This window comes from Ursus maritimus, unplaced genomic scaffold, assembly GCF_017311325.1.
Source record: "Ursus maritimus isolate PB19 unplaced genomic scaffold, ASM1731132v1 scaffold_22, whole genome shotgun sequence".
Lineage (NCBI taxonomy): Eukaryota > Metazoa > Chordata > Mammalia > Carnivora > Ursidae > Ursus > Ursus maritimus.
Genome location: NW_024424675.1, coordinates 25,549,758 through 25,574,075, shown reverse-complemented (window position 1 = coordinate 25,574,075; position 24,318 = coordinate 25,549,758). Strand labels below are relative to the sequence as shown.

The 24,318-nt window shown below is 44.7% G+C and overlaps 2 protein-coding genes across 3 annotated transcripts in view; one reads left to right on the top strand and one right to left on the bottom strand.

Annotated features, from left to right (window-relative positions):
- Positions 1 to 23,034, bottom strand: part of CNBD2 (cyclic nucleotide binding domain containing 2) — a 56,184-nt gene extending 33,150 nt beyond the window's left edge. Inside the window, exons 1-5 of one of the 2 annotated variants that reach the window (XM_008698142.2) lie at positions 22,728 to 23,034; positions 20,333 to 20,386; positions 5,852 to 5,989; positions 3,456 to 3,509; positions 125 to 288 (exon numbers count right to left, since the gene is read on the bottom strand). In XM_008698142.2, the coding sequence (XP_008696364.1) occupies positions 125 to 288; positions 3,456 to 3,509; positions 5,852 to 5,989; positions 20,333 to 20,386; positions 22,728 to 23,033 (716 nt within the window). In that variant the 5' untranslated portion in view covers position 23,034. Of the gene's footprint in view, positions 1 to 124; positions 289 to 3,455; positions 3,510 to 5,851; positions 5,990 to 8,299; positions 8,351 to 20,332; positions 20,387 to 22,727 lie in introns of those variants that run through there. The other variant, XM_040638253.1, reaches the window with a different exon arrangement.
- A 109-nt stretch (positions 23,035 to 23,143) lies between these two features.
- Positions 23,144 to 24,036, top strand: SCAND1 (SCAN domain containing 1). The gene has a single exon (XM_040638254.1). The coding sequence runs from the start codon at positions 23,251 to 23,253 to the stop codon at positions 23,782 to 23,784; it is 534 nt and encodes a 177-aa protein (XP_040494188.1). The 5' UTR covers positions 23,144 to 23,250; the 3' UTR covers positions 23,785 to 24,036.
- The last annotated feature ends 282 nt before the right edge of the window (positions 24,037 to 24,318 follow it).

The following is a 24,318-nucleotide window of genomic DNA, read 5'->3' as shown; positions in this document are numbered from 1 at the left end:
ACACTCGAGTGAACTGACAGCTTTTCACGGCTGACGCACCACGGAGACACCAGCAGACCTGCCGCAGGCTCCTCCTGCCCAGCCTGTCCCAGCCCAGGTGCCAAGGGGTGTGCCCCTCACTGACCGTTCAAAGCGCATGACTTTGGCCAGGAGTAGCTGCAGGTGCTCTGAGTAGTTGCGGTAGCTGTCCAGGACCTGCAGGAGGTTACAGAGGGCCTGGATCTCGGGCTCTGTCCTCCAGGAAGGCAGCTTCTGCGCGATCTGCATGGCTTTTGGAGGGAAGTGACCCTGGGGAAAGAGGACCAGAGTGACACACAAGACCTAGCAGTTTCCCCCAGGGGCCAGTGGGCAACTCCCCACACTCTGTTCTTATACTTTCCACTCCCCGTACAACAGTGGCTGACATGTACTGAGTGCTTACTGTGTGCCTGGCATCGGGATACACATCTTACACACACCATCTCACTGCATCTCTGCCCAGCCCGAGAAGTGAAGCACAATTACGATTCCCATTTGACAGATGAAGACACTCAGGGTGATAACCTAGATCTGCTACATACCAAGACCCTTATCCCCAACTCCTGACCATACTGCCTTTGCCGTTCACTGACCACCCCCTTATGGGCCCCACGTGGTCTGACTCCCTTCCTCCCTACCCCCCACAACCTCACCTCCTGCCTCTCTCCTTCATTCTCCAGTCTCTAGCCTTCTACCCATCCCTTGCAGGAGCCAAGCTCACTTCTGTCCTGCAGACTTTGCTTGAGCTATTTCCTCTGCCTGGAATGTTCTTCCCCTGGGTTTTCACATGGTTATGGCTGCTTCCTCCTCTTCATTCAGTTCTTATGTTACCACATCCTCAGGGAGTCCCTACTGGATCATTTGACCTAAAATAGTAAGCCCCCTTCCCAGCAGTCTATAGTCTCTGAATCATTTTTCCCAAGTAATGCATACTTTCTGAAATGACCTTATTCTTTCTTTTTTAAGATTTCACTTATTTATTTGAGAGAGAGAGAGAGAGAACACACACACGAGTGAGGGGGGGCAGAGGGAGAGGGAGAAGCAGACTCCCTCCTGAGCAGGGAGCCCCACATGGGACTCGATCCCAGGACCCTGAAATCATGACCTGAGCCAAAGGCAGATGCTTAACTGACTGAACCACATAGGCACCCCTCTTTTTTGTTAATGTGTATATTATCTATCATTTCCCCATTCTACACACACACACATACACACACACACACACAGACACTCTACAACTGCACTATCCAATATGGCAGCCATTAGCCACATGTGGCTGTTGAAATTTAAATTAAATTAGATGAAAAATAAGTTCTGGGATGGCTGGGTGGCTCAGTTGGTTAAGCGTCTGCCTTCAGCTCAGGTTGTGATCCCAGGGTCCTGGGATCAAGCCCCACATCAGGCTCCCTGCTCAGCGGGGAACCTGCTTCTCCCTCTGCCTGCCACTCCCCCTGCTTGTGCTCTCTCTCTCTGTCAAATAAATAAATAAAATCTTTAAAAAAAAATAATAAGTTCCTCAGTCACACCTAGCCACAAGTGCAACATGTGTCTGTTGGCTACTATATTGGACAACACAGACAATTGAACATTTCCATTATCTCAGAAAGTTCTATTGGACAAAGGTGTTCTAGACTATAAGCCCTAATATAAACACCTAGTGGCTTCATCTATCTTATTCACCCCACTCTAGAATAACATCTCACATGTAATGGGCACTCAACAAAATAAAAATTTATGGAAAGAATGAATGAATACCAGCTAATTTTACATAACAGTAGTTGTCATAGAACCAAAAAAAAAAAAAAGTGGGACATGATGAGAAATTCTGGACAACAGGTCTGAAGCCTTGCATGTTCACTCAGAGGGGCAGTGCTGCTCAGTGATTAATAACACACAGATTCTGGGTGCCTAGTGGCTCGGTCAGTTAAGCGTCTGCCTTCAGCTCAGGTCATGATCCTGGGGTCCTAGGATGGAGCCCCAAGTCGGGCTCCCTGCCCAGCAGGGAGTCTGCTTCTCCCTCTGCCCCTCCCCACCGATCGTGCTTTCTCTCTCTCTTTCTCTCTAAAAGACAAATAAAAACTTAAAAAAAAAATTTTTTTTAATGGACAGGCTCTGGTGCCAGGTACCGGGGTTTGAACCTTGGCCTGCTCCTTCCTATGTGTGTCCTGGGACAAGTTACTTCTCCCTGAGCTTCAGTTTCCCTGAGAGCAGCAGAATCTGAATGTATAAATAGCAAAGCTAATACATACAAGGGGCTTACAATGGGCCCAGCTCCCAGCCAGGACTATGGAAGCACTGACTTTTTTTTTTTTTTTTTTTTTGATGAAGTAGGCTCCGTGCCCAGCATGGAGCGAGCCCAACATGGGGGTTAACCCCATGACCCTGAGATCAAGACCTGAACTGAGATCAAGTCAGATGTTCAATCAATTGAGCCATAGGTGCCCTGTGTTGGCCATTTTTAAGGTCTGAATCCAATCTTCTTCCTTCCTAACCCTCTCTTGCTATCAATAACCCATTGGGATTTCTATCACAGGGTCCATTTATGACAAAACCCAGATGACTCTGGTTTCTATGAACAAAATCGATTCTCTGGGCCCACTAGGGGCCCTAATTCTTTGAGGAAATCTCTCTCACCACCCCCAACCCTTAGAGACCCCCTTCTCTGGATTCCTACAGAACTGACTCTGTTACTTAACTTCCCAGGTAACTTTCCTCACCTTAACTCCTACTTAGCTCCTTAAGGGCAGGTGGTGATGTGACACCACCGAGAACCCCCACAACCAGACATAGATCTAAGCCTCGAGCTGGTAAGAGCTTCAAATCTTTCCTATAAAGAGTTAGGCCCCTTTAAAATTTAAATTAAATTTTAATTTAGTATCCAAGATTTGGTGGGAAGAAGCTGGGAAAATAACAACAATTCTTGAAATTCAGAGAACAAGTCACACAGTCCACAGCCTCACCGAGATATGAAGCATTCCCTCGCCAGAATGGCTGTCTGACAGCCACGTGGGGGATAGGTGTGCCCAGTGTCTCTCAGAAGGCTTGAGGCAGAGCCAGAATTCACTCACAGGCCAGGGTTTTTCCCACCACCCTGATTAATTCTCCTGTGTCTAGAGTTCTCACAGCCTCTACTTTGCATTTTTCTCCCTTGTCCACGGGTCCAAGTACAGGAGCTCTCTCTGCTGGTTCTGCTCTGTTCTAAGGCGACAGTGGGTTCAAGGGGGCTCACAGCCTCAGAGTGTCAGGACTGGAATTTTGGGATCACTGAGATGGGCTATTTCATAGATGAGGAAACTAAGTGGTTAGTTCAGGATGATACAATGGTTTGGTGCCAGAACCCGGACTGGACCCAGCTGTTCTGATAGCCAGTTCAGTGCCTCTTCCAGGCCATGAGGCAGAAAGAAAATTCCCAGCAGCAAAGTCAGAGTTACACATACCTCCTCTGCAACGAAGTCCATGGTATCAAATGTGATTCGGCCTTGCTTCCTTTTCTGCAGGGAAAAAAAGGAATGGGAGAGAAGAAAGAGAATCAGCAAGACTGCTCCTAGAATTTTGCATGAAACCCTCCTGCATCCCCAGTCCCCATCCCCGTGGTAGGCAGGAAGCCACAGGAACCCTCCTACCCACTGGCCCTCTCATGGTCATCTCTGCTCAAAAGCCCCAACTCAGCCCCAGACTCGGGCCCAGCATTGACGTGTCACTGTTGAGACAGAGAGAGATGCGGAGGGGTGAGAATAAAGAGAGGCAAGATGGAGAGTAAAAAGGAAGAGGAGGAAGAAGCAAACAAATGGGAAAGTGGAAAGGGACAAAAAGGGACAAAATGGGGGCATTGATGAAGCCAGCGTTTGCTAAGTGCCTATGAGGAGCCAGGCTCGCTCATCTTCCTTCCTTACTCCATTTCACCCTCAGGACAAAGCAGGTATTACTGAGCCCCCTTTTGGACCCGAAGCAGGTGAAGGAAACTGCCCAGCAATGACACTGAGTAACTGGTCCTCTCCTAGAGTATGGCCAGAAGAAGGAAGTGTAAGAGGTCTTAGGGATGAACTAATCCAACTCTATCTCCTAACAGACGCAGGGGGTGTGGAAAGAGTAGGGCAAAGGCAGAGAGGGGGAAGATATGTGGGAGAAGGCAGAGGGAGAAAAGGTACAAACAAGGCCCTGACCACCACCTGGGCCAAACCAAACCACCCCCACCCTTCTCTCTAGGCATACCTCAGGTCCTCCCCACCCCAGAGCCCCATTCATAGCTTGTGTACCTGCGTGGTGCTTCTCAAGAAGGCCCGTGAAAGAAAGCAGTGGTGCTCAGAAAGATCTGGATTCACGAGCTCTAATGAAAACTGGTCACGGCTCTCTTTACCCAACCCCACACTCCAGCCCTAGCTCTCTGCCCAGTGGCCACAGGACCCCCTTAGGCTGCCCTTAAGGGGCTTCTGCTCTGCTCAAGTCCACTCTGCCCATGCAATGTCATTAAGTTTTAGCCTCACACTCCCCTGAGGACAAGGTTGATTTGGGTCTTCAGCTTCCAAGTGCCCAGGCACTGACCCACATCTTCTGGGAACCAAAGACTCCTGGTTCCCAGGGACCATTGCTTTACCACTACATGATGACACCCTGAGTCAGAATGTCCTTTCTGACAGTGAACCTCAATCTCTCGGGTTCCAATTCTTCCACTCCACCCCTTCCCAACTCATGGTCCAACCACAGGGCAGAATCTGGCTGTAGATTCATTTGGTTTGGCCAGCATAATGTCCTTAAAATACATGAATTTGTTTAGACAGGACATGCTCTTCTTTTCTGCAGACCCTCAGGCCCCTACTCCCTGCTACGTCTTAAACTCAGCCACACACACACAGTTACACCTGCCAGCCCCTTAGAGACTGATCTGATGGCCTTTCTTTTACCCATCAGCACTGCCCATACCCCTCTCCTTCAGAAACCATTTGGGACAATTTCTTGGAATGAATCCCTGGGTGTAGTTGGGAGGCAGGGCTGAATCTAGTCACTTGGCACAACAGGAAAATGGGCAGGGTTTGTCCAGAGATTGAGAGAAACTTTGGGGCCCTGAATAGTAATGAAGACACCTTTGGGGATCCAGAACAGGTTAACAGAATGGTGATCAACTTTTCTGAGCTGAAAAGGGTGCATGATCTACCACTAGGATAAAATATTTGAAACGGGGACCTTCTAGAAAATCTAGAAAGCATGGTCTCCAAAGTGAGCAGGGCCCTGCATGTGCTCCTTTATTTAAATGGAGGGGACAGGAAAGAAGGTGGAGAAGATGAACATTCAGAAAACCCTGACTCTAATGAGACTTCTGGATTTCTCCGGCTCTTTTGATCCCTGTTGGAATGGAGATGGCTTCTTCCCTACTCCTGGTGTTTCTTTCCACATGGAGGGAGTTGTACTGGCAGAACACTACTAGCTCTTCTCCTTCCACACTGAGAAGGAGCAACTTAAACTCCTTGGTGAATTTGGAAGGAAGAACTGGGTGAGATCATTCCTTCTCCATCCCTCTGAGCCCACAGTCTGCTCTGCCCTCCTCTCCTGTGAGTTTAGGGCAGGAGGCCCTGCTCCCGCAGTGGAGGCCTGCCTTGGTACAGCACTGCCCATCCCCAGGGACATAAGGCTATCTAATTCTGGGGTTTAGTCTTAGGTCATCCTCTCGCTTAATGATACAATAAAAGTCTCATCATTGATAAAAGTGACAGTTGGGTCTCCCATCTGGTTTACCCTTTGTCTTCTCTCTGTTGGTTCAGAATATGGCCTGAGAAGTGAGGTGCTATTTCCTAGACCCCCTTAAACCCTCACGATCCTGCTGAGGCCAGCTGCTTACATCCCAGAAGGAAAAGAGAGGATGCTTTCTGTGAGCAGTCTCGATGATCTGATATTCCCGGAATCCCCTGAGGCCCTGGCGGAATATTTTACACACTCGGATCATCACAATGATATCCATGGTGAGCTGGTACAGCCCCTGTGGAAATAAAACAAATTAGATCAGTAGAAACCATCTGTTTTCAACAGCCACCAGCAGGCTGGATGGCACTGACAAGGTGAAACGGGATAGGATTAAATGTAGGGGTGTTTTGGAGCCATGGTTACATTTTCAGAAAGTCTTCTAGCCCACATAAGATAATATCATTTGTTTTACGCCACAAAATTGTGCGATATGTTACAGTAGCAATAATTGGAAACCAATATAACCACTCCATCCAAGCTGGGCCATCTGATCCCAGGCAACCTTTGAGCCTGGGAATTTGGAATTGGAACTGAGAACAAATCAGACTCTCTATCCCAGTATGAATTTGGCAGTAAGGGCAGTCACCTCCTGTCTGCCAAGTAAATACAAGGGATAGGGAAACAAGTTCAACGCCAAAGAGACAAATCCAGAATGTGAAACAATCTACAAGTCAACTAACCCAGTTTCTTAAGAGACATACAAATAAATGCAAAGTATGAAGCTTTGGATCCTGATTCATAATAACAAGCTGTAAAAACCATTATTTAGGGACAAATAAAGAAGCTGAATATGCCTGGAGATTAGACGATATTCGGGATATTAGTGTTAATTTTCTTAATATTATAGTGATGTTGTAATTACGTCCTTATTTTTAAGAAGTGTCATAAAAAAATGCAACTTAAGGGCGCCTGGGACGCTCAGTTGGTTAAGCATCTGCCTTCAGCTTGGGTCATGATCCCAGGGTCCTGGGATCGAGCCCCACATCGGGCTCCCTGCTGAGCAGGGAGCTGGCTTCTCCCTCTCCCCCACTTGTGCTCTCATGCTCTCTCTCTCAAATAAATAAAATCTTTGAAAAAAAAAATGCACTTACTCTCAAAGGATTCAACTAGCACACACACAAATATGTAAAGCCAATGTGGCAAAATGCTGACTGTTAGATCTAAGAAGTGATCATTATATTTCAACTTCTACGTTTGAAAATTTCCATAACAAAACAAATGTAAAAGCTAAAAATTTTTGTTTATTAACTTCTGTTAATCAGGAAAAAAAGAAAGAAAAGAAAACAGAAAGAAAGAGAGAAAAGACAAACTGAAGATTGGAAGAATACATTTGCCATGCACAGAATCAACCAAGGATTCCTACCCAAAATTACAAAGAATAACTATTACAAAAAACTACTATCTGAAACTGTTTTTTTATTTTAAAAATTCTATAAATCAAAGGAAAAATACAAATAACCCAAAAGAAAAAATGAACAAAGGATATGAATAGGTAATTCAAAGGGAAAACCCAAATCACCTATAAATAATGAAAAGATTCTGAACATCACCAGAGATAAAGGAAATGTAAATTAAAGCGACAACAAGATACCATTTTACACTTATTGGATTCGGGGAATGGGAGACATTTCCCATGGGAAAAGCTGAAAACAACTGAAGTGTCCGTCAGTAGGGGAATGTTATCAATGCATTACTGTGCAGCCCCAGGACTGAACATAGCCCTAGAGCTGTGTATGTCGGTGTGGGTAAAGCTCACACGATTTTGAGTGGAAAAAAGGTTGAAAAGGACACCATTTTTAAAAATGTGCTACATGCTATGTTGCTTATAAGTACATATGTAATAAAATTTTTAAATCTAGATAGGAAGAGCACACATCAACCTCAGGAAAGTGGTCCCCAGTGCGGAGGAAGGAACGGGATGATGAGGAGCTTCACCAGTACCTATAATATTTTCTTTAAAAACATGTATATCTGAAGGAAATATGGGGAAAGGCTTTATTAATAAAATTAATACTAATCAAATACCAATTTTCCATCAGGTACTATTCTAAGCCCTTTATATGTATCTACTCATTTCATCCTCAACAATAAATCAATGCAATAGATACTAATACTGTCATCAACCTTCACAGAGGGGAAAATAGGCACAGCAAATCAAGTAAATTGCCTAATACTAATATTAGTCATATGACTAATAGGTGATAGGGATTTGAACCCAGGCAGTCTGGTCCAGGATGCGTAGGTTCAACCTACCACTCTATCCTGCTGCCAGGCCTTATTCTCTCTGGATCTCCTAATAGCAGGAAGGGTGGGTACAGAACAGTTCTTAGGGGCTCAGACTGTAGCCTGTGCCATGACCAGGGTCAAGGGGATAGCAGTCTACAGGGAAGGAGTCAGAATTCAGTCTTTCTGTAGCCTCACCTGGAACTCTAAACTTTGTGCCATGTTGTGACTCCAAAAGATATAGCGTAGGCCCCCTCTTACACCTGCCTCTCCCTTCCTCAAAATACCACTCTTCCCTCCCAGGACCCTGGACACTCCTCACCAGTTCCTTCTTCAGCATCTGCCACGAATAAGACACCATGTATCTCCTCATGGTTCCTGATCTGCAAATGGCACAGCTAGCCCCTTTGCCTTTCAAGGGTAGGACCACAAATCCTTCCCAAAGAATCCACTTATATTAGAAACAAATAGTTTCCCTCAGTGGCAAGGTAGGAGTTCCTCTCCACTCCTCATACCCTACCAATGGCTTCTGGAAGCCTTGTTCTGAGAAAATCTCATTCTCAGAATCTCCTTATATCACAATGGTGGATTCTGGAAGAGAAGGCAGTGGGAAGGAATTGGAATCTGGGAGTCTAACATTTATTGAGCCCTCATAGACATTATCTTAGTTAATCCTCACAACTACCACAAGGTGAAGGTCTCACACCCACCCCATGCATAAGAATGAAGTTTCATGTAGCTAACTGATTGCCAGTCATGGGGCCATCTTAAAGTAGGAGGCTTCTGGGCTGGGGGCAGGAGCACCCAACACCTCAGCCTAGGGGGATCTCCAAGGCTTAGAACTTGGAGACCCTGAAGTGTGAGTGCATGACGCTGTCCTATAAATCTTGTTAAATCAGCAAATCAGGAACACTCGGAAAACCAGAAGTACTCAGCTAAATGGGGTGCCAAATGTTGAAAGGAACTCAGTGACTAGAACTCAGTGACCCTGAAGTCCTTCCAAAAGTAGAGAAGACTATGGAATCTAAAGTACTGCTGTTGACTAAATTAAACATGGCAGTTGATGATCACGATTTGCTCTTGTATGAGAATCTTCAATAAAAAACTATGACTTCAAGTATTGCCTGATTTGATATTCCTATCCAGCTAGGCCTATCTGCCACCCCTCTCCCAACTGACAGCCAAATGGAAGGACACAGAACACAGTGAAGAGAGCCTGACAACAGGGAAGACCCAAGCTCGGGATTACTAAATTCAAAAGCCACCACTCCTAGAATGAGACACTAACCACTTACAGAGATGAGAAGAGATAGAATTGGGTTTTCTTCCTCCCTCGCCTAGAGAGAAAAGATGCAAAGAACTCAGGGAGATACAGAATAAGAGAAAGTTTCAGAGAAAAAGAGAGAGAAGCAGTGTGGAAGGTGGCTATGGACAGGGAGGTATCTGATCGGTCCTCTGAGCTACCTGAGATGCACGTGACATGAAAAGGACCCAGACTAACAAGGGCATCAGAGGATGCCAGTAAGTAGGGCCAAGACCCTGATGAGACACTGAAAGTAGATACTCCCACCTCACCTCTTGCCAGCAGTGGTTGTATAACTTCCCTAGGAATTGGATCAGTGTTGGGGAGAAAGAGGCAGGAAGTTTGGAGAACTCTGAACTGGCCTAAGATGAATCAATCAGCCTGAAATTACATCCCCTTCAAATTACTAGATTGGATCTCAATTTACCTGACGACATCTAAATTGTCTATTAGGAGGCAGAGTGGGGACTCAGAGTCAGACAATAAAGTCAGTTCTAGAAATTAAGGAAGTGTTGAGCGCCTGGGTAGCTCAGTCAGTTATGCATCTGCCTTCAGCCCAGGTCATGATCCCAGGGTCCTGGGATCAAGTCCTGTGTCAGGCTCCCGCTCAGTAAGGAGTCGGCTTTTCCCTCTCCCTCTGCCCCTCCCCCTGCTCATGCTTGCTCTCTCTCAAATAAATAAATAAAATCTTGAAAATACAAAAAAGAAATTAAGGAAGTGTCATTTCTGTCCCAGTTTCTAATCTTATAACTGAACTGTTGTAGAGTAGAACGTCAGAAAGGGCGTTGGTCCTAATCTTAAGTGATTTTTTTAAATTAACATATAATGTATTATTTGTTTCAGGGGTACAAGTCTGTGATTCATCAGTCTTACACAATACACAGCACTCAGCACAATACATACCCTTCCCAGTGTTCATCACCCTTCCACCCCACCCCGCCCACCCCCCTCCACTCCAGCAACCCTAAATTTGTTTCCTGAGATTAAGAGTCTCTTATGGTTTTGTTTCCCTCTCTGGTTTCATCTTGTTTCATTTTTTCCTCTCTTGCCCTATGATCCTCTGCCTCGTGATCTTAGGTAAATTACTTAACCACACTGGGCCTCACTTTCCTCCTTTTAAAACTGAGTTAGAGGGACACCTGGGGGGCTCAGTAGGTTAAGCGGCTACTTTCAGCTCAGGTCATGATCCCAGGGTCCTGGGATCAAGCCCCGCATCAGGCTCCCTGCTTAACAGGTGCTTCTCCTTCTCCCTCTGCCTGCCGCTCTGCCTACTTGTGCTCTCTCTCTCTGTGTCAAATAAATAAATAAATAAATAAATAAATAAATAAATAAAATCTGTTTAAAAAATTAAAATAAATAAAACTGAGTTAGAGTCAATTCCACAAATAATTTTTCTTTTCCTTTTTTAAAAAGGATTTATTTATTTATTTGAGAGAGAAAGCGTGAGCAGGGTGAGGGGCAGAGGGAGAGAGAGAGAATCTTAAGCAGACTCCCTGCTGAGCACGAGCCCAACTCGGGGCTTGATTCCAGGACCCTGAAATCATGACCTGAGCCAAAATCAAGAGTCAAACCCTTAACCAACTGAGGCACCCAGGCGCCCCAAATAATTTCTTTTCAAGATAAGATCCTTATTGTTTTGCTAATTATAAGAGTTATCCAACAAACATTTATAGAGCTCCAACTACATGCAAAGCATGAAAAGGTGAATAAGATATGGTCTCTGCTCATAAGGAGTTCATAATACAGTGGGGATGGAAACTGCAGCCATAAGAGAAAGTCACACTAAAATAAAGCTATAAAGATAAACGAAGAAAGGGCAGGGTCTGATCAGAGAGCACGTGATGTGGCTGGAACATGAGATACACAGGAGGCATGGCAGGAAGTGAGGCTGTGCAGGCAGAGGTCACAAACCAGCCACCCATGGGCCAAATTGAGTTTGCAGACTGCTTTATTTGACCCACACGGTGTTCCAGTTAAAATATTGTTAAAACTTAACTTGGTTATCTTTAGTTGGGGAATGGGCTCTCTAATTCACCAAAGTCCTCACCTCACAGAATCATGTTACCTGCCAGGCATGGTACCTACTTGCACTCCCAGTATAAGATCTATATAGCCTCTTTCAGGCCTAAAATCCTTTGACTATATAATCAGTGGTTGCAAAATTGTGGTCCACGGGCCATATCTAGCCTACTGGCATGTTCTGACAGTTTTTTAAAAAATTTGAATTAGGGGCACCTGGGTGGCTCAGTTGGTTAAGCATCTGCCTTTGGCTCGGGTCATGATCTCCGGGTCCTAGGATCGAGCCACACATCAGGTTCCCCGCTCAGCAGGGAGTCGGCCTCTCCCTCTCCCTCTGATCCTCCTCCCTGCTTGTGCTCTCTCTCTCTCTCAAATAAATAAATAAAATTTTAAAAAAAGATTTGAATTAGTTGGGGCATATGGCTGGCTTAGCCGGTAGAGCATGCTACTCTTGATCTTGGGGTTATGAGTTCAAGCCCCATGTTGAGTGTAGAGATTACTTAAAAAGTAAAAAAGTCTTTAAAAAAATTTTTTGAATTAGTTGTCAACACTTAAATATTAGGATTTTACAGGCAATTATCTAGGAAAACATAATTTATCCAAGTGACCCTGATATAAGCCATCTAAATGGACTAACTTTCACAGAAGAAATAGAGGAGGTTGTAAAAGAGCTCTCTCACCACCTCCACCATTACCAAGAAAGAAAATAGTACCAGGTCATAAAGAGAAAGCTAGAGATTCATCTCACTTATAAATATTGTTTTTAAAATCATAAATATGGGGCACCTGGGTGGCTCAGTCGTTAAGCGTCTGCCTTCGGCTCAGGGCGTGATCCCAGCATTCTGGGATCAAGCCCCGCATCAGGCTCCTCCCCTGGGAGCCTGCTTCTCCCTCTCCCACTCCCCCTGCTTGTGTTCCCTCTCACTGGCTGTCTCTCTCTGTGTCAAATAAATTTTAAAAATCTTTTAAATAAATAAATAAATAAATAAATAAATAAATCTTAAATATAAGCAAACAGAATTCAATAATACACTTAAAAACAACATCATTGGGGGCCGTATGGCGGGCACAGTTAGTTAAGTGGCTGACTCTTGGCTTTGGCTCAGGTTGTGATCTCAGGGTTGTGGGATCGAGCCCTACCTCGGCTCCGCACTCAGCGTGGAGTCTGCTTGGGTTTCTCTCTCCCTCTCCCTCTGCTCCTCCTCCCCTCCCCCTGCTCTCTCACTCTCTCAAATAAATAAATAAATCTTAAAAAAAAAAAAGACATCATCCGGGTACCTGGTTGGCTCAGTTGGTAAAGAATGTGACTCTTGATCTCAGGGTTGTGGGTTTGAGGCCCATCTGGGTGTAGAGATTACTTACAAATAAAAGAAAAAAAAATTTTTTTTAAAGAAAAAAAGAAATCATTTTGGAGCATCTGGCTGGCTCAGTCAGAAAAGCATGCGACTCTTGATCTCGGGGTGGTGAGTTCGAGCCCCACATTGGGTGTAGAGATTACTTAACAAACTTTTTTTTAAAAATTAAAAACTTTTTTTGAGAGGGCCACATTAATGAACAGGTCACTCTTGGGGACAACTGGGGCTCCAATGTGTGGGGACCTTAATAAGACTGCACAGAGCAGGCCTCGAAGTTGTCCCATTGATTAGGGGCTACCGCTGGAGGCATTCACGGGCCAGTTTCTCTGGAGTGAGCAACCCAGTGGCCAGAGAAAGCTCTCAGCGAAGGTACTTAGAGTAGGAAGCTGTCTTGTTGGCCTGTGTAGAAATGGCAAGTCAGAGGGTTAAAGGCATTCTCTATTGGCTTTAACTACAGGTCTGTGGGCTACAGGTCTCAGGGAGAACTAGCAGAGTTCCAAAGTCTTCCCAAAAGATGGTACACTGGAAGGCAGAACCAACAGCACCTTCTGTGGAGCACTGGGATCAGAAGGGCAGGGCTCTGAGAGCTTCCCGTGCCACTGGCACCGAGGAGAAGCAGGGCACGAGGGCTGGCCAGGGAAACATGCAGACTGCCATTCCTGCAGCCCTGCAGTCGCCAAGCTCCATCTGCCAGGAGGAAGAAAGAACTAAACCAATTCGTTCACACAAAACCTTTGTCAGAAGGAGCTTTGCTGATGACCCTAAGAGACTTCCTGCCAGCCTGGAATTCTACTCTAGTCCTTTCTCCATGCACACCTCCAACAAACAGCTGGTCCAGAAAGAACTCACTTCATTCAAAGGGGATTTATAATTAAAAACATAGATAGCACCAGACCCATATATTACGGAAAAGTGGGGGAGGGAGGGAGGGAGGGAGGGAGGGAACAAGAAAAACAAATGGCAGATGAAAGGCACTCACAGAAAAAAAAAAAAAATTAACATGAAACAGATGATAATCAGGAACCACAAAGAACTCAAAGGGCTTAATAAATTTCAAAACAAGAGTTCAAAGCAAAGATCCAATAGTTCAAAGAGATGATGAAGCAACTGGAGGAGATGGTATTGGCAGAGCTCAGGAAAGAAGTTTTTTAAACAAAAAAACCACCTCAGAACTGAAGATCATTTCAGAAACATCAAAAAGGAAGCTAGCCTTGCTGAATACAGAGGTCAGGATTGCAAAAAGCAAGTTAGGGAGTTATCAATGAACACTTAGAAAGGAATGAAGAAATAATACAACTAACAGGTATGGAAACATAGAGGGAGAGAGAGTGGACTAAGTACATGGGTTTCTTCAACTTTTAGAGGTATAAATCTTTTTTTTTTTTTTTAAGATTTTATTTTTAAGTGGGGCGCCTGGATGGCTCAGTCGGTTAAGCGTCTGCCTTAGGTTCGGGTCATGATCCCAGAGTCCTGGGATTGAGCCCCAAGTCCGGCTCCCCACTCAGCGGGAGAGTCTGCTTCTCCCCTTCCCTCTGCCCCTCTCCCCCACTCGTGCACGCGCTTTCTCTCTCTCTCACTCTCTCTCAAATAAATAAATAAAATCTTTAAAAAAATTATTTTTTAGTAATCTCTACACCCAACGTGGGGCTCAAATCTACAACACCAAGATCAAAAGTTGCATGGTTTGCTGACTTAGCCAGCCAGGCTCCCCTATAGCTGTAAATCTTAAGACACATTAAAGCCTGATAAACCAAGAAAAAGATGTAAAGTCTATTTAAAGATATAAAGGGGGGCGCCTGAGTGGCTCAGTCATTAAGCGTCTGCCTTCGGCTCAGGGCGTGATCCTGGCGTTATGGGATCGAGCCCCACATCAGGCTCCTCCGCTGGAAGCCTGCTTCTTCCTCTCCCACTCCCCCTGCTTGTGTTCCCTCTCTCACTGGCTGTCTCTCTCTCTGTCAAATGAATAAATAAAATCTTTAAAAAAAAAAAAGATATAAAGGGAACTAACAATAATAATTAAAACTACATAGAAAAGGATGAAAAAAGGAGAAGTATAACAATTACTCTTTTTGGACTTCTGAATCTTGTACTAGGCACATATATATCTATAGATATAGATATATATGAATATATGTCTATTTATATAGATATATGTCTTATATAGATATATATATTGACATATATCTATATAAGATATAGATATATTTGTACTAGGCACATATATATATATATGACATATATAGCTTCACCTGTTAAAATGAATGCATCAATTTTTAAAATTTTTTTTATTTAAGTAAACTCTAGCCCCAACGTGGGGCCAGAACTCATGGCCCCAAGGTCATGTGTCACATGCTCTACTGACTGAGCCAGCCAGGCGCCCCTAAATGCATCAATTTTTAAGTAATTAAACAAAATCAACGCAGTACAATAAGCAACAGAGCTATAGTAGAGCACCACAATAAAAACAGGTTCATTGAGTTCTAGAAACTAGGAGGGTTGCAGTTGAATAGGAGTGAAAGGAGAAAATGACAAAAGGATTATAAAGTACTCAGGCTTCTAAATTTACATTGGTTTATCAGGAACAATAATTAGTAATAACTGAGTTAATTACAAATGCAATCCAGCTAGATTAAGCACCCTAGACCAGTTATCTGCAGCTTATCAAAGGATAAAAGGCCTTTACCCCAATATCAAACACATTTAATAAAATAGGTTACCAAAAGAAATGAATAAAGTCAGTAGAGAAACCAGAGCAAGCTTCTGAGACTTTGTAATAAAAGATTTAAACACATACACACACACACACACACACGCACACATGCACACACGCACACACACACACACAAAAGGAACACCCTGGGGCCCTTGTATCCAAACCACCTCATTAGCTAAACCTGCTTTCTCTTCACCATGATCACAGCTGGCCTCCTGGAATGATGCATGTAGTGTGTGGTAAGAATAAACAATAAGATTACTAATCTGTTGAAAATATGAATATCCTGCCTACTCATAACTTACCTTAAAATTTTCTATTTAACATCTCCCATTGAGAAAATAATGCAAAATAACAACTGCTGGCAAGAATGGGGAGAAAGTGGAACCCAAGTGCATTGCTGGTGGGAATGTAAAATGGTGGAGCCACTGTGGAAAACAGTATGGCAGTTGCTCAAAAAATTAAACATAGCTTTACCATATGATCCAACAATTCTACTTCTGGGTATATACTCGGAAGAATTAAGAGCAGAGACTCAAAAATGTATCTGTATACCAATGTTCACAGCAGTATTATGTTCATAGTCAAAAGGCAGAAAAACCCGGGGCGCCTGGGTGGCACAGCGGTTAAGCGTCTGCCTTCGGCTCAGGGCGTGATCCCGGCGTTATGGGATCGAGCCCCACATCAGGCTCCTCCACTATGAGCCTGCTTCTTCCTCTCCCACTCCCCCTGCTTGTGTTCCCTCTCTCGCTGGCTGTCTCTATCCTGTCGAATAAATAAATAAAATCTTAAAAAAAAAAAAAAGGCAGAAAAACCCAATCCATTGAAAAATGAATAAGAAAAATGTGCTACATATATATAATGGAAAATTAGCCTTAAAAAGGAAGGACAGTCTGATACATGCTATAATGTTGATGAAACTTGGAAACATTGGAACTTGGAAACAAGCCAGACACAAAAGGACAAATATTGTAGGATTCCATTTGTATGAGGTTCCTACAAGAGTCAAATTCATAGAGACAGAAAATAGAATGGTGGTTGCTGGGGGCTGGGAAGAGGGGTGAATGGGGGGTTATTACTTAATGGGTACAGAGTTTCAGTTGGGGAAGATGAAAATTTGCCGGCACCAGATGGTAGTGACAGTTACATGACAATGTGAATGTACTTAATGCCACTGAACTATACACTTAAAGATGGTTAAAATGGTAAATTTTGTTTTGTAGATTTTACCACAATTTTTCTTTAAAAAAAAAAAAAAAGAATGTTCCCCTTCCCCCTCCATTCTTAAATGATTGTCTAGAAGCCATTAGGTGGGACCAGCCATGGTGGGCATCTCCCTGGGGGTGGAGGAGACTATGGTTGGCAAGCAGGTAGCACTGGAGCCCTGGGCAGGGTAAGGAGGATGGGAGATGGAAGCAACAATGGGAGATTAGTTACTAGTCTCTAGTAGGAGGATTGGTCCAAGACGATCATGAAAGCCAGGCTTCTCTCTGTTGAGAAAGAGAATTAAATGTATGGAAGGGGCAAAAACTAGAATAAATCCCATGGTGTTGAACTTGAGTTGAAGGTGTTGGTGTGAACACATAGATTTCAATATATAGAGACTGATATAGAAATGGATTTATAAATAAACATATATATATATAGTTAAAATAACAAAAATTCAACTGAATAAATTTGAAGATCTAATTGGCTTTATCAAATAATTCATAAATCATGCAACACCTCATCTAGCAAGCAGAGATAGTCTGAAGAGTTACGTAAAATGGAAGGCTTTCATAGAGAGGACTGTGGGACAAGGAAGTCACTAGCAAAGGAAACATGAAGGTTCATTAGAGGAAAGTAAGAGTTCAGGATGATGGCTTCTCATTGGCTGAACCACAGCACTTCCTATTGGCTGCGCTTGTTGCTGGGCCAAAAGAATATCTTCCTTTCGCCAGAGTAGTGAAGTAGTAACGCCTTCCTGTTGGAGATGCAAGGTACCTCTCCTCCTGTTTGGGGTAAGTGGCCACAAGTGGTTGCAGAAGAGCTCCCCCTAAAAGCCTTCCTAAGTCCAACTTTAGCTAAGGTTTCCTTTACTAACTTTCCCGGTACTTTTCCTCACTCTGTTCATGAGGGAGCCTAGGGGCAGCGATTATCCCAACAGCAATGAACAAACCCAGTGCCTAAATCTTGGTTTCTCAACACCATTCTCCACTAAAAGAACAAGGGTTTCTTGGAGAAATGGCTGATTCCAGAGCTGGGTTAGGGAAGGTACAAGATGTACTGAAAAGTATGGAAAATTTCAAAAAATGATGGAGACGTGTCAAAACGACATTGATATCAGCCTGAAGGGGTTCTTACTGGTCAAATATAGGGTAATTTCAGCATCAGAATAATGAATTCCAGTGGCAACCAAGATGCAGTAACCCCATTACAGGGGTTTCCCCCCGTCCATTGCAACACACAACTTGGGACTCTTTTATTTTATTTTTTTTTAAGATTCTATTTATTTATTTGACAGAGAGAGACACCCAGTGAGAGAGGGAACACAAGCAGGGGGAGTGGGAGAGGAAGCAGCAGGCTCCCAGCGGAGGAGCCTGATGCGGGGCTTGATCCCAGGACCCCGGGATCACGCCCTGAGCCAAAGGCAGACGCTTAAGGACTGAGCCACCCAGGCGCCCCGCAACTTGGGACTCTTACAAGTAAATAATGGCAAGTGTACTGGTGTGGGGGGCGGGTAGTTAAAATGAAAAAACAGCCCCGGTGGGGGTGAGTTTCCTGGTTTAATGAAGTCACAGGATACAAGTCATTAGACAAAAATCAATTGTATTTTTATATACTGTTGAACAATTAGAAACTGAAAATTTTAAAATAACACCATTTATAGTAGCACTAAAAACATGAAATACTTAGGTATAAATATAATATGTGCAGATTCTATAGGCTGAAAACAATAAAACATTGATGTAAGAAATTAAAGAACATCTAAATAATGCCAGACCTGGTACCAGTTCCTTTACATATATTTCCTCTTTGACTCTTCAGAGCCATTCTGTGTGGTAGTAACTACCCCCAGGCTCAGAAAGAGTCCAACTTATCTAAGGCCATATGATAAAAGAATTCATAGCAGCTTCATCTTGGAATAGCCCCAAATTGGAAATAACTCAAATGTCCTTCAACCAGTGACTGGCTAAGCAAACCATGATACATCCACGCCATGGCTTATTACTCAGCAATAAAAAATGAACAAACTATGAAACATATAAAACAACCTAGATGGGGCGCCTGGGTGGCTCAGTTGGTTAAGTGTCTGCCTTTGGCTCGGGTCGTGATCCCAGGGTCCTGGGATAGAGCCCTGCATGGGGCTCCCTGCTCGGCAGGGAGTCTGCTTCTCCCCCTCCCTCTGCCGCTCCCCCTGCTTGTGCTCTCTCTCCCTCTCTCAAATAAATAAATAAAATCTTAAAAAAAAAAAAAGAGTGCAAAAGGCTTTAAAAAATAAATAAATAAATAAATAAATAAATAAATAAAAAAAAAAAAAAAAAAAAAAACCAACCTAGATGAATCTCCAGGGAATTATTCTGAGTGAAAAAAGCCAGTCCCAAATAGTTACACACTGTATGATTCCATCTCTGTAACATTTTTGAAATGACAAAATTATAGAGATGGAGAACAGATTAGCGGATGCCTGCGGCTAGAGATGGGTGGTAGGGGAGAGGAATGGGTGTAATTATAAAGTGGTAGCATGAGGGACTGTCAGAACTAGACCCCAAGACCTGACCTTTGCTGCCTACCTGCTTCTAATCACCAACCTCTGTCCCACATTTTTCCTTAAGCTCTTCTTTCCAGCTTATCTCTTTAACTCAGGCAAAAGACCCAACAGACAGAGCATCCTGTGATGGAAACTGAAAACCCTCAAGCAATTAGGACTGCTTGGACAAAATGCTGCAGCTGGCCCAGACCACCCAGATCAGTTTGAACTCAACCCCTGACTCATGAATGCGCAGATGAGCCATGGAGTGACCGTTACCTTTACCTCATTATAGTACTAAAATCTCCACTCAAGGAGGAGCACAAACCTCATTTACATAATACACAATGCATGTATAGGCATGTTTCCTTAAGGTGCATGCACGACATTATGCCCACCTCTTCATATGATGACAAGGCCCTCCTATCTAAATATCCATCCTAACCCTAAATAAAAGGAATCCATTCACCCTTGTTCAGAGAGTCATGGCTTTGGAAGTTATTACCCGTGATCTCCTTATTTGCTGCAAATACGGTTTACTTTGTGAGAGCACTCCACGTGGTATAGTTTCTATCTGTGATTCACCAAGGATCAAACTTACTTTATTTCAGTTACAGGATCTTAGTGCTCATCAAACATTTCTAGGTATTGATTGTGGAACAGTTGCATGAACCTACACATAAAAAAATCACATAGGCCTATACACATACACAAATAAGGGCTTATGAAACTGGTAAAATCTGAATAAACTCTGTGGATTGTATCATCATCAATTTCCTGGTGTTGACATTATACTATGATTGTGCAAGATGTCACCACTGGGGAAAACTAGGTGAAGTGTGCATAAGACCTCTCTATACTATTTTTACAACTTTCTATGAAGCCATAATTAATCCCAAATAAAAAGCCTTAAAAAAAAAAAAGTATCCAGTCTTCTATACCACAACCCCCAACAGTATGCCATCAAAAGACACCATCTCTGAAGGAGTATGGGAATCATATTAGAGCTCCCCTTCACAGATGAAACCCACTACCTGTCCTCTTTTCCTTGATTCGACATTTACTGAGAGTCCAACTGGGAATCAGGCCTTGTGTTGGAAGCTAAGTGATAGGAGATGCATGATTTATGATCCCTTCCCAAGTGAGCTCCCAACCTAGTGCTAATGAAAAGTCCTAATATGATAAGAACATCAGACTACAAGTCAAAAGAATTCTGACCTCATGGAACCACTTACTAGGTTTTTTAGTTTGGACCAATCCATTTCCTCTTGGTGTGCTGACTTCTTAACCTGCAAAATTCAGGAGAATGGAATACATATAAATATATTTTAAACTTAACCTGGGTCCTGTGGGTGGGTTCAAGGATACCTGGAAATCACCTGAAATTATATGCGTAAGTATGTAGGATAATTCCAGAAGAGGTATGTTAACTTTTTTTTTTTTTTTTCCAGATTCTGGGGGTTTGCTCACCCATAGAGTTTAGAATAACTGCATCTAATTTTTGGATTTAATGTCAATTGTCCCTTCCATTCTAACATTCCACTATTCTAATAGATCTCCAAGATCTCTCCATTTCTAATATTCCATGATTCGAATAGGGATTCAAGAAATGGACTAGAGATCTAACATTCTGTGATTCCATGGACCACAAGAGTTCATTCTCTTCCCCAACAGAACAAGGATTCAATTTTTCAACGTGGAATTCTAGGCAGTCTACGATTTAACCTCCAAATGACCTTTCAACCTCGGCTTTCATCCCTTTGCCAGACCCTGGCCACTCCCCCTGTGTAGTCTGCAATTTCCACAAAGTTTTGGTCCCATTCACTCTGTGCCTTGGCACAGGCAATGCCTTCTACCTGGAACACCCCTAAATCTACCCTTTTTCTTCTTGAGTATCAGCTCGAAGTTCTCTTCCCCAGTTAAGCCTTCCATGACCCTTCATCCTTGCAGCAAGGTTTGATGTGTTCCCTTAAACCCAGGTTTTTGACTGCCTGTTACCTAACCCAGGGAATAGGACAGTTGGTTCACTCAGAATCAAAATGAATCAAAATGCCAAGAGGCGAGGCAGAGGAAGTAAAGGTTTGAAGCTAGTAGGTATAACAAACTCTAGACCCCTGTTTTCCCACTTCTGAAAATAAAGAAAAACATCAGCTCTAAGGAAAACAACCACCTGAGAGCAATAGTAAACATAAACAGCATTCTGTTTCAGAGACAAAAGGGAGTGTGGGGGGGGGGTTGATGCCATCTGGGACAGAGCATCTTGTCTAAAAGGAAACTACTCAGCTCCAGCTAATTGTCGATTGGCAGCAGTGTGGGTGGGTCCAATGTGGTCAGCTCATCTACTTTTTCAAGAAAAGCTGGAAATCCAGATTTGCATGTGAAATCTCCCAATTTTGTGTCAATAACTAAAAAATATTCAAGACCCATTGCAATGACTTTCAAGGTTTTCAAGCTGTGAAAAATGTTCTGTGAGGATCCACTTCTATCTATCCAAGAGAACACACCCTGCGGGGGAGGCAAGTTTTGTATCAGCGCTGCTGGTATATTGCAAGTTGTTAAACAGACCCACTCCTGCGCAGAGCTCAGACAAAACCTTTCATATGGGGCCCCTGTCTCCCTCTGGGTCTTAGTTTCGCTATAACTGTGAGTCAGCTGACAAACAGAATTTATCACTGAAGGGTTATCAAAGCTACGTGCTTTTACCTGCATCATCTTGATGAATTCTCATAACTTCTATGAGGTAAGTTGTATTACCTCCACATTTTACAGATTAAAAAAACTGCAGCTGAGAGATAGCAATTTACCTAATAAAGGCAATAGCAAACATATAAAAAGCCCTTTCTTTCAAAAGGCTTTACTGATTTAATCCTCTCAACAAGTCTGGCCTAAGGCAAATAAACCCTGAAATGGGGATTCCACCAAGGTAGCCTGATTCCAAAACCAAAGTACAGGGCTTCTTAACATAAATACAATGCAAGCCATACATACAACTTAACTTTGTCTAGTCGCCACATTTAAAAAGTAAAATAACACAGGTTAATTTTAATAATACACTTTATTTGACCCAACATATGCAAAATATTATCCATCTAACATGTAATCAATATAAAAATACTGAGATATTTTACTTTTTTTGTACTAAATCTTGGGAGTTTTTTACATTACAGCATATTCCAATTCCGACTAGCCACATTTCAAGAGCTCAGTAAGCCCATGCAGCTAGCGGCCACTATATGGGGGAAGGCATGTATTTACAGTCTACTCTTAATGTTTAAAAGCAGAACTCACAGAGGCACCTGTCCCTTGGTTTCAAAGGACACGCAAAATATAATGGCACACAGTTCTTGAGCATATACTTTGTCATGGAAGGGGCGAGTCTTACTATGTGTGTTGGGGATCCTCACACGTTATATTTTGTCATCCTCGCAACAAGGCGAGCGCCACTGCCCTCGCAGTGAAAGAGGACTGAAAGAGGACTTCCCTTAGCCTCCCCTAGTGCCGACCTCCGTCCCGCCGCCCCGCTCCCGCCACCGGCCGGGCGCCAGTCCCAGCGAAACCGGGGTTCTCCATCATCCTAGTCAGGGTCTGGTAAGGGGCAAGGAGACGCGCACCGCAGGAGACTTAGATCACCTTCGGGCGGAAGAGCTCACAGTGGGTAAAGACCCCTCCGGGCTCCTCCTCCGGCTCCTCCTCCTCCAACACCTCTTCCTCCTCTTCCTCCCCCTCCTCCTCGGACTCCGATTCTGACTCCGACTCCGATTCCTCGAACTGGTGCCCGTAGGCGACATCACGAAGAGAAGCCCAGCGCACGTTTAGATAGGTCCGCCTCCTCCCCTCAGTCGCAGCCGGCTCTTGACGCAAACGGCTAAAGCGAGGGGGCGCCGCTCCCGGGAGTCGGAACTCGGCTTCCAGGCGCTCTGGCGCCGAGCTCATCATAGAAGCTAGTGGGGACTTCCGCTTCCGGCACTCTCAGGCGCTTTGCGGGTGAGGTTGAGTTCGGGCAGCTGTCGACCCGCCCCCATTCGTCTCCCTGGAGGCCTCGTGGGCTCGGCCCTTACGCGCCAAACGACTCTCTCTTTCAGCCCGCCCCCGCGCAGACGCAGTGCTGAGCCCACAGCTGCGGGACAAAGAGTGACGTCCTGAGCTTGGAGTCATGGCGGCCACTGAGCCGAGCTTGGCTGCTGCCGGGGGCCTCGCGCTGCAGCCAGAGAAGGAGGAAGGAGCCTGCCTGAGCTCAGGCCCACAGCGTAACTCTGCGGGCTCCTCGTCGACTCCCGAGGCCCCACCGCCTTCCCCCGAATCCTCCAGTCTCAACGCCGCGGTCCCCGAAGCGATTCCTACGCCTCCTGCGGCGGCCTCCGCGGCCTTCGAGCTGCCTCCCACAGCCCTGGGCTCCCCCCCGCTTGCCGAAGCCGCTCCGCGCTCCCCTCCACACCCTGGCGGATCCCGACCCGGCCCGGAGACCTTCCGCCAGCGTTTCCGGCAGTTCCGCTACCAGGACGCCGCAGGCCCGCGGGAGGCGTTCCGGCAGCTGCGGGAGCTCTCCCGCCAGTGGCTGCGCCCCGACATCCGCACGAAGGAGCAGATCGTGGAGATGCTGGTGCAGGAGCAGCTGCTCGCCATCCTGCCTGAGGCGGCGCGGGCCCGGCGGCTTCGCCGCCGCACCGATGTGCGCATCACGGGCTGAGCTGTGGAGCTGCGGGCGGCCGGACTCGGGCGTTCTCTGGACTGGGGCCACGATCAGGTCTGGAGGCCTGAGCCTGTCTCTCCATTCCGCGTTGGTGAAAAATGAGTTTTTGGCAGCTCCAGTCGTCTGATATGTCCCTTTCGTTCGTCCTTTACTAGGTTTATTTTCCCGAGCCTATCTCCTTCCAACCTCTTTTTTGGCTGGTGGCGAAACCAAGTTGGGAGCCCATGAAAATAAAGCCTTTGTTCCCTATTCACTTGGCATTTATTGGCTTTTGTGGGATCATTAACGTGTTGGCTAGGCTTGGGCCTCCGCATCTGGGAAATTTTTCTCCTCGCTCCACAGGACCCCACTTGGGATTCCTTTGTTTGGTTGGAGTCTCCGTGAAGAGGGTTTTAGCAGCCTGGTTTCCGTATTCGCCCCTACCTCTCACTAGATTATGAATTTGCTTTCCCACCTAAAAAGGTAGTGGATAGTGGTTGTGGCAGGCAAATAGCTGACTCGATAAGTGCTTACCTAACTGGCTACCTCTAT

What these genes read in the sequence shown, in the direction of transcription:
- SCAND1 (XM_040638254.1), top strand. Translation starts at nt 23,251, where the DNA reads ATGGCGGCCACTGAGCCGAGCTTGGCTGCTGCCGGGGGCCTCGCGCTG.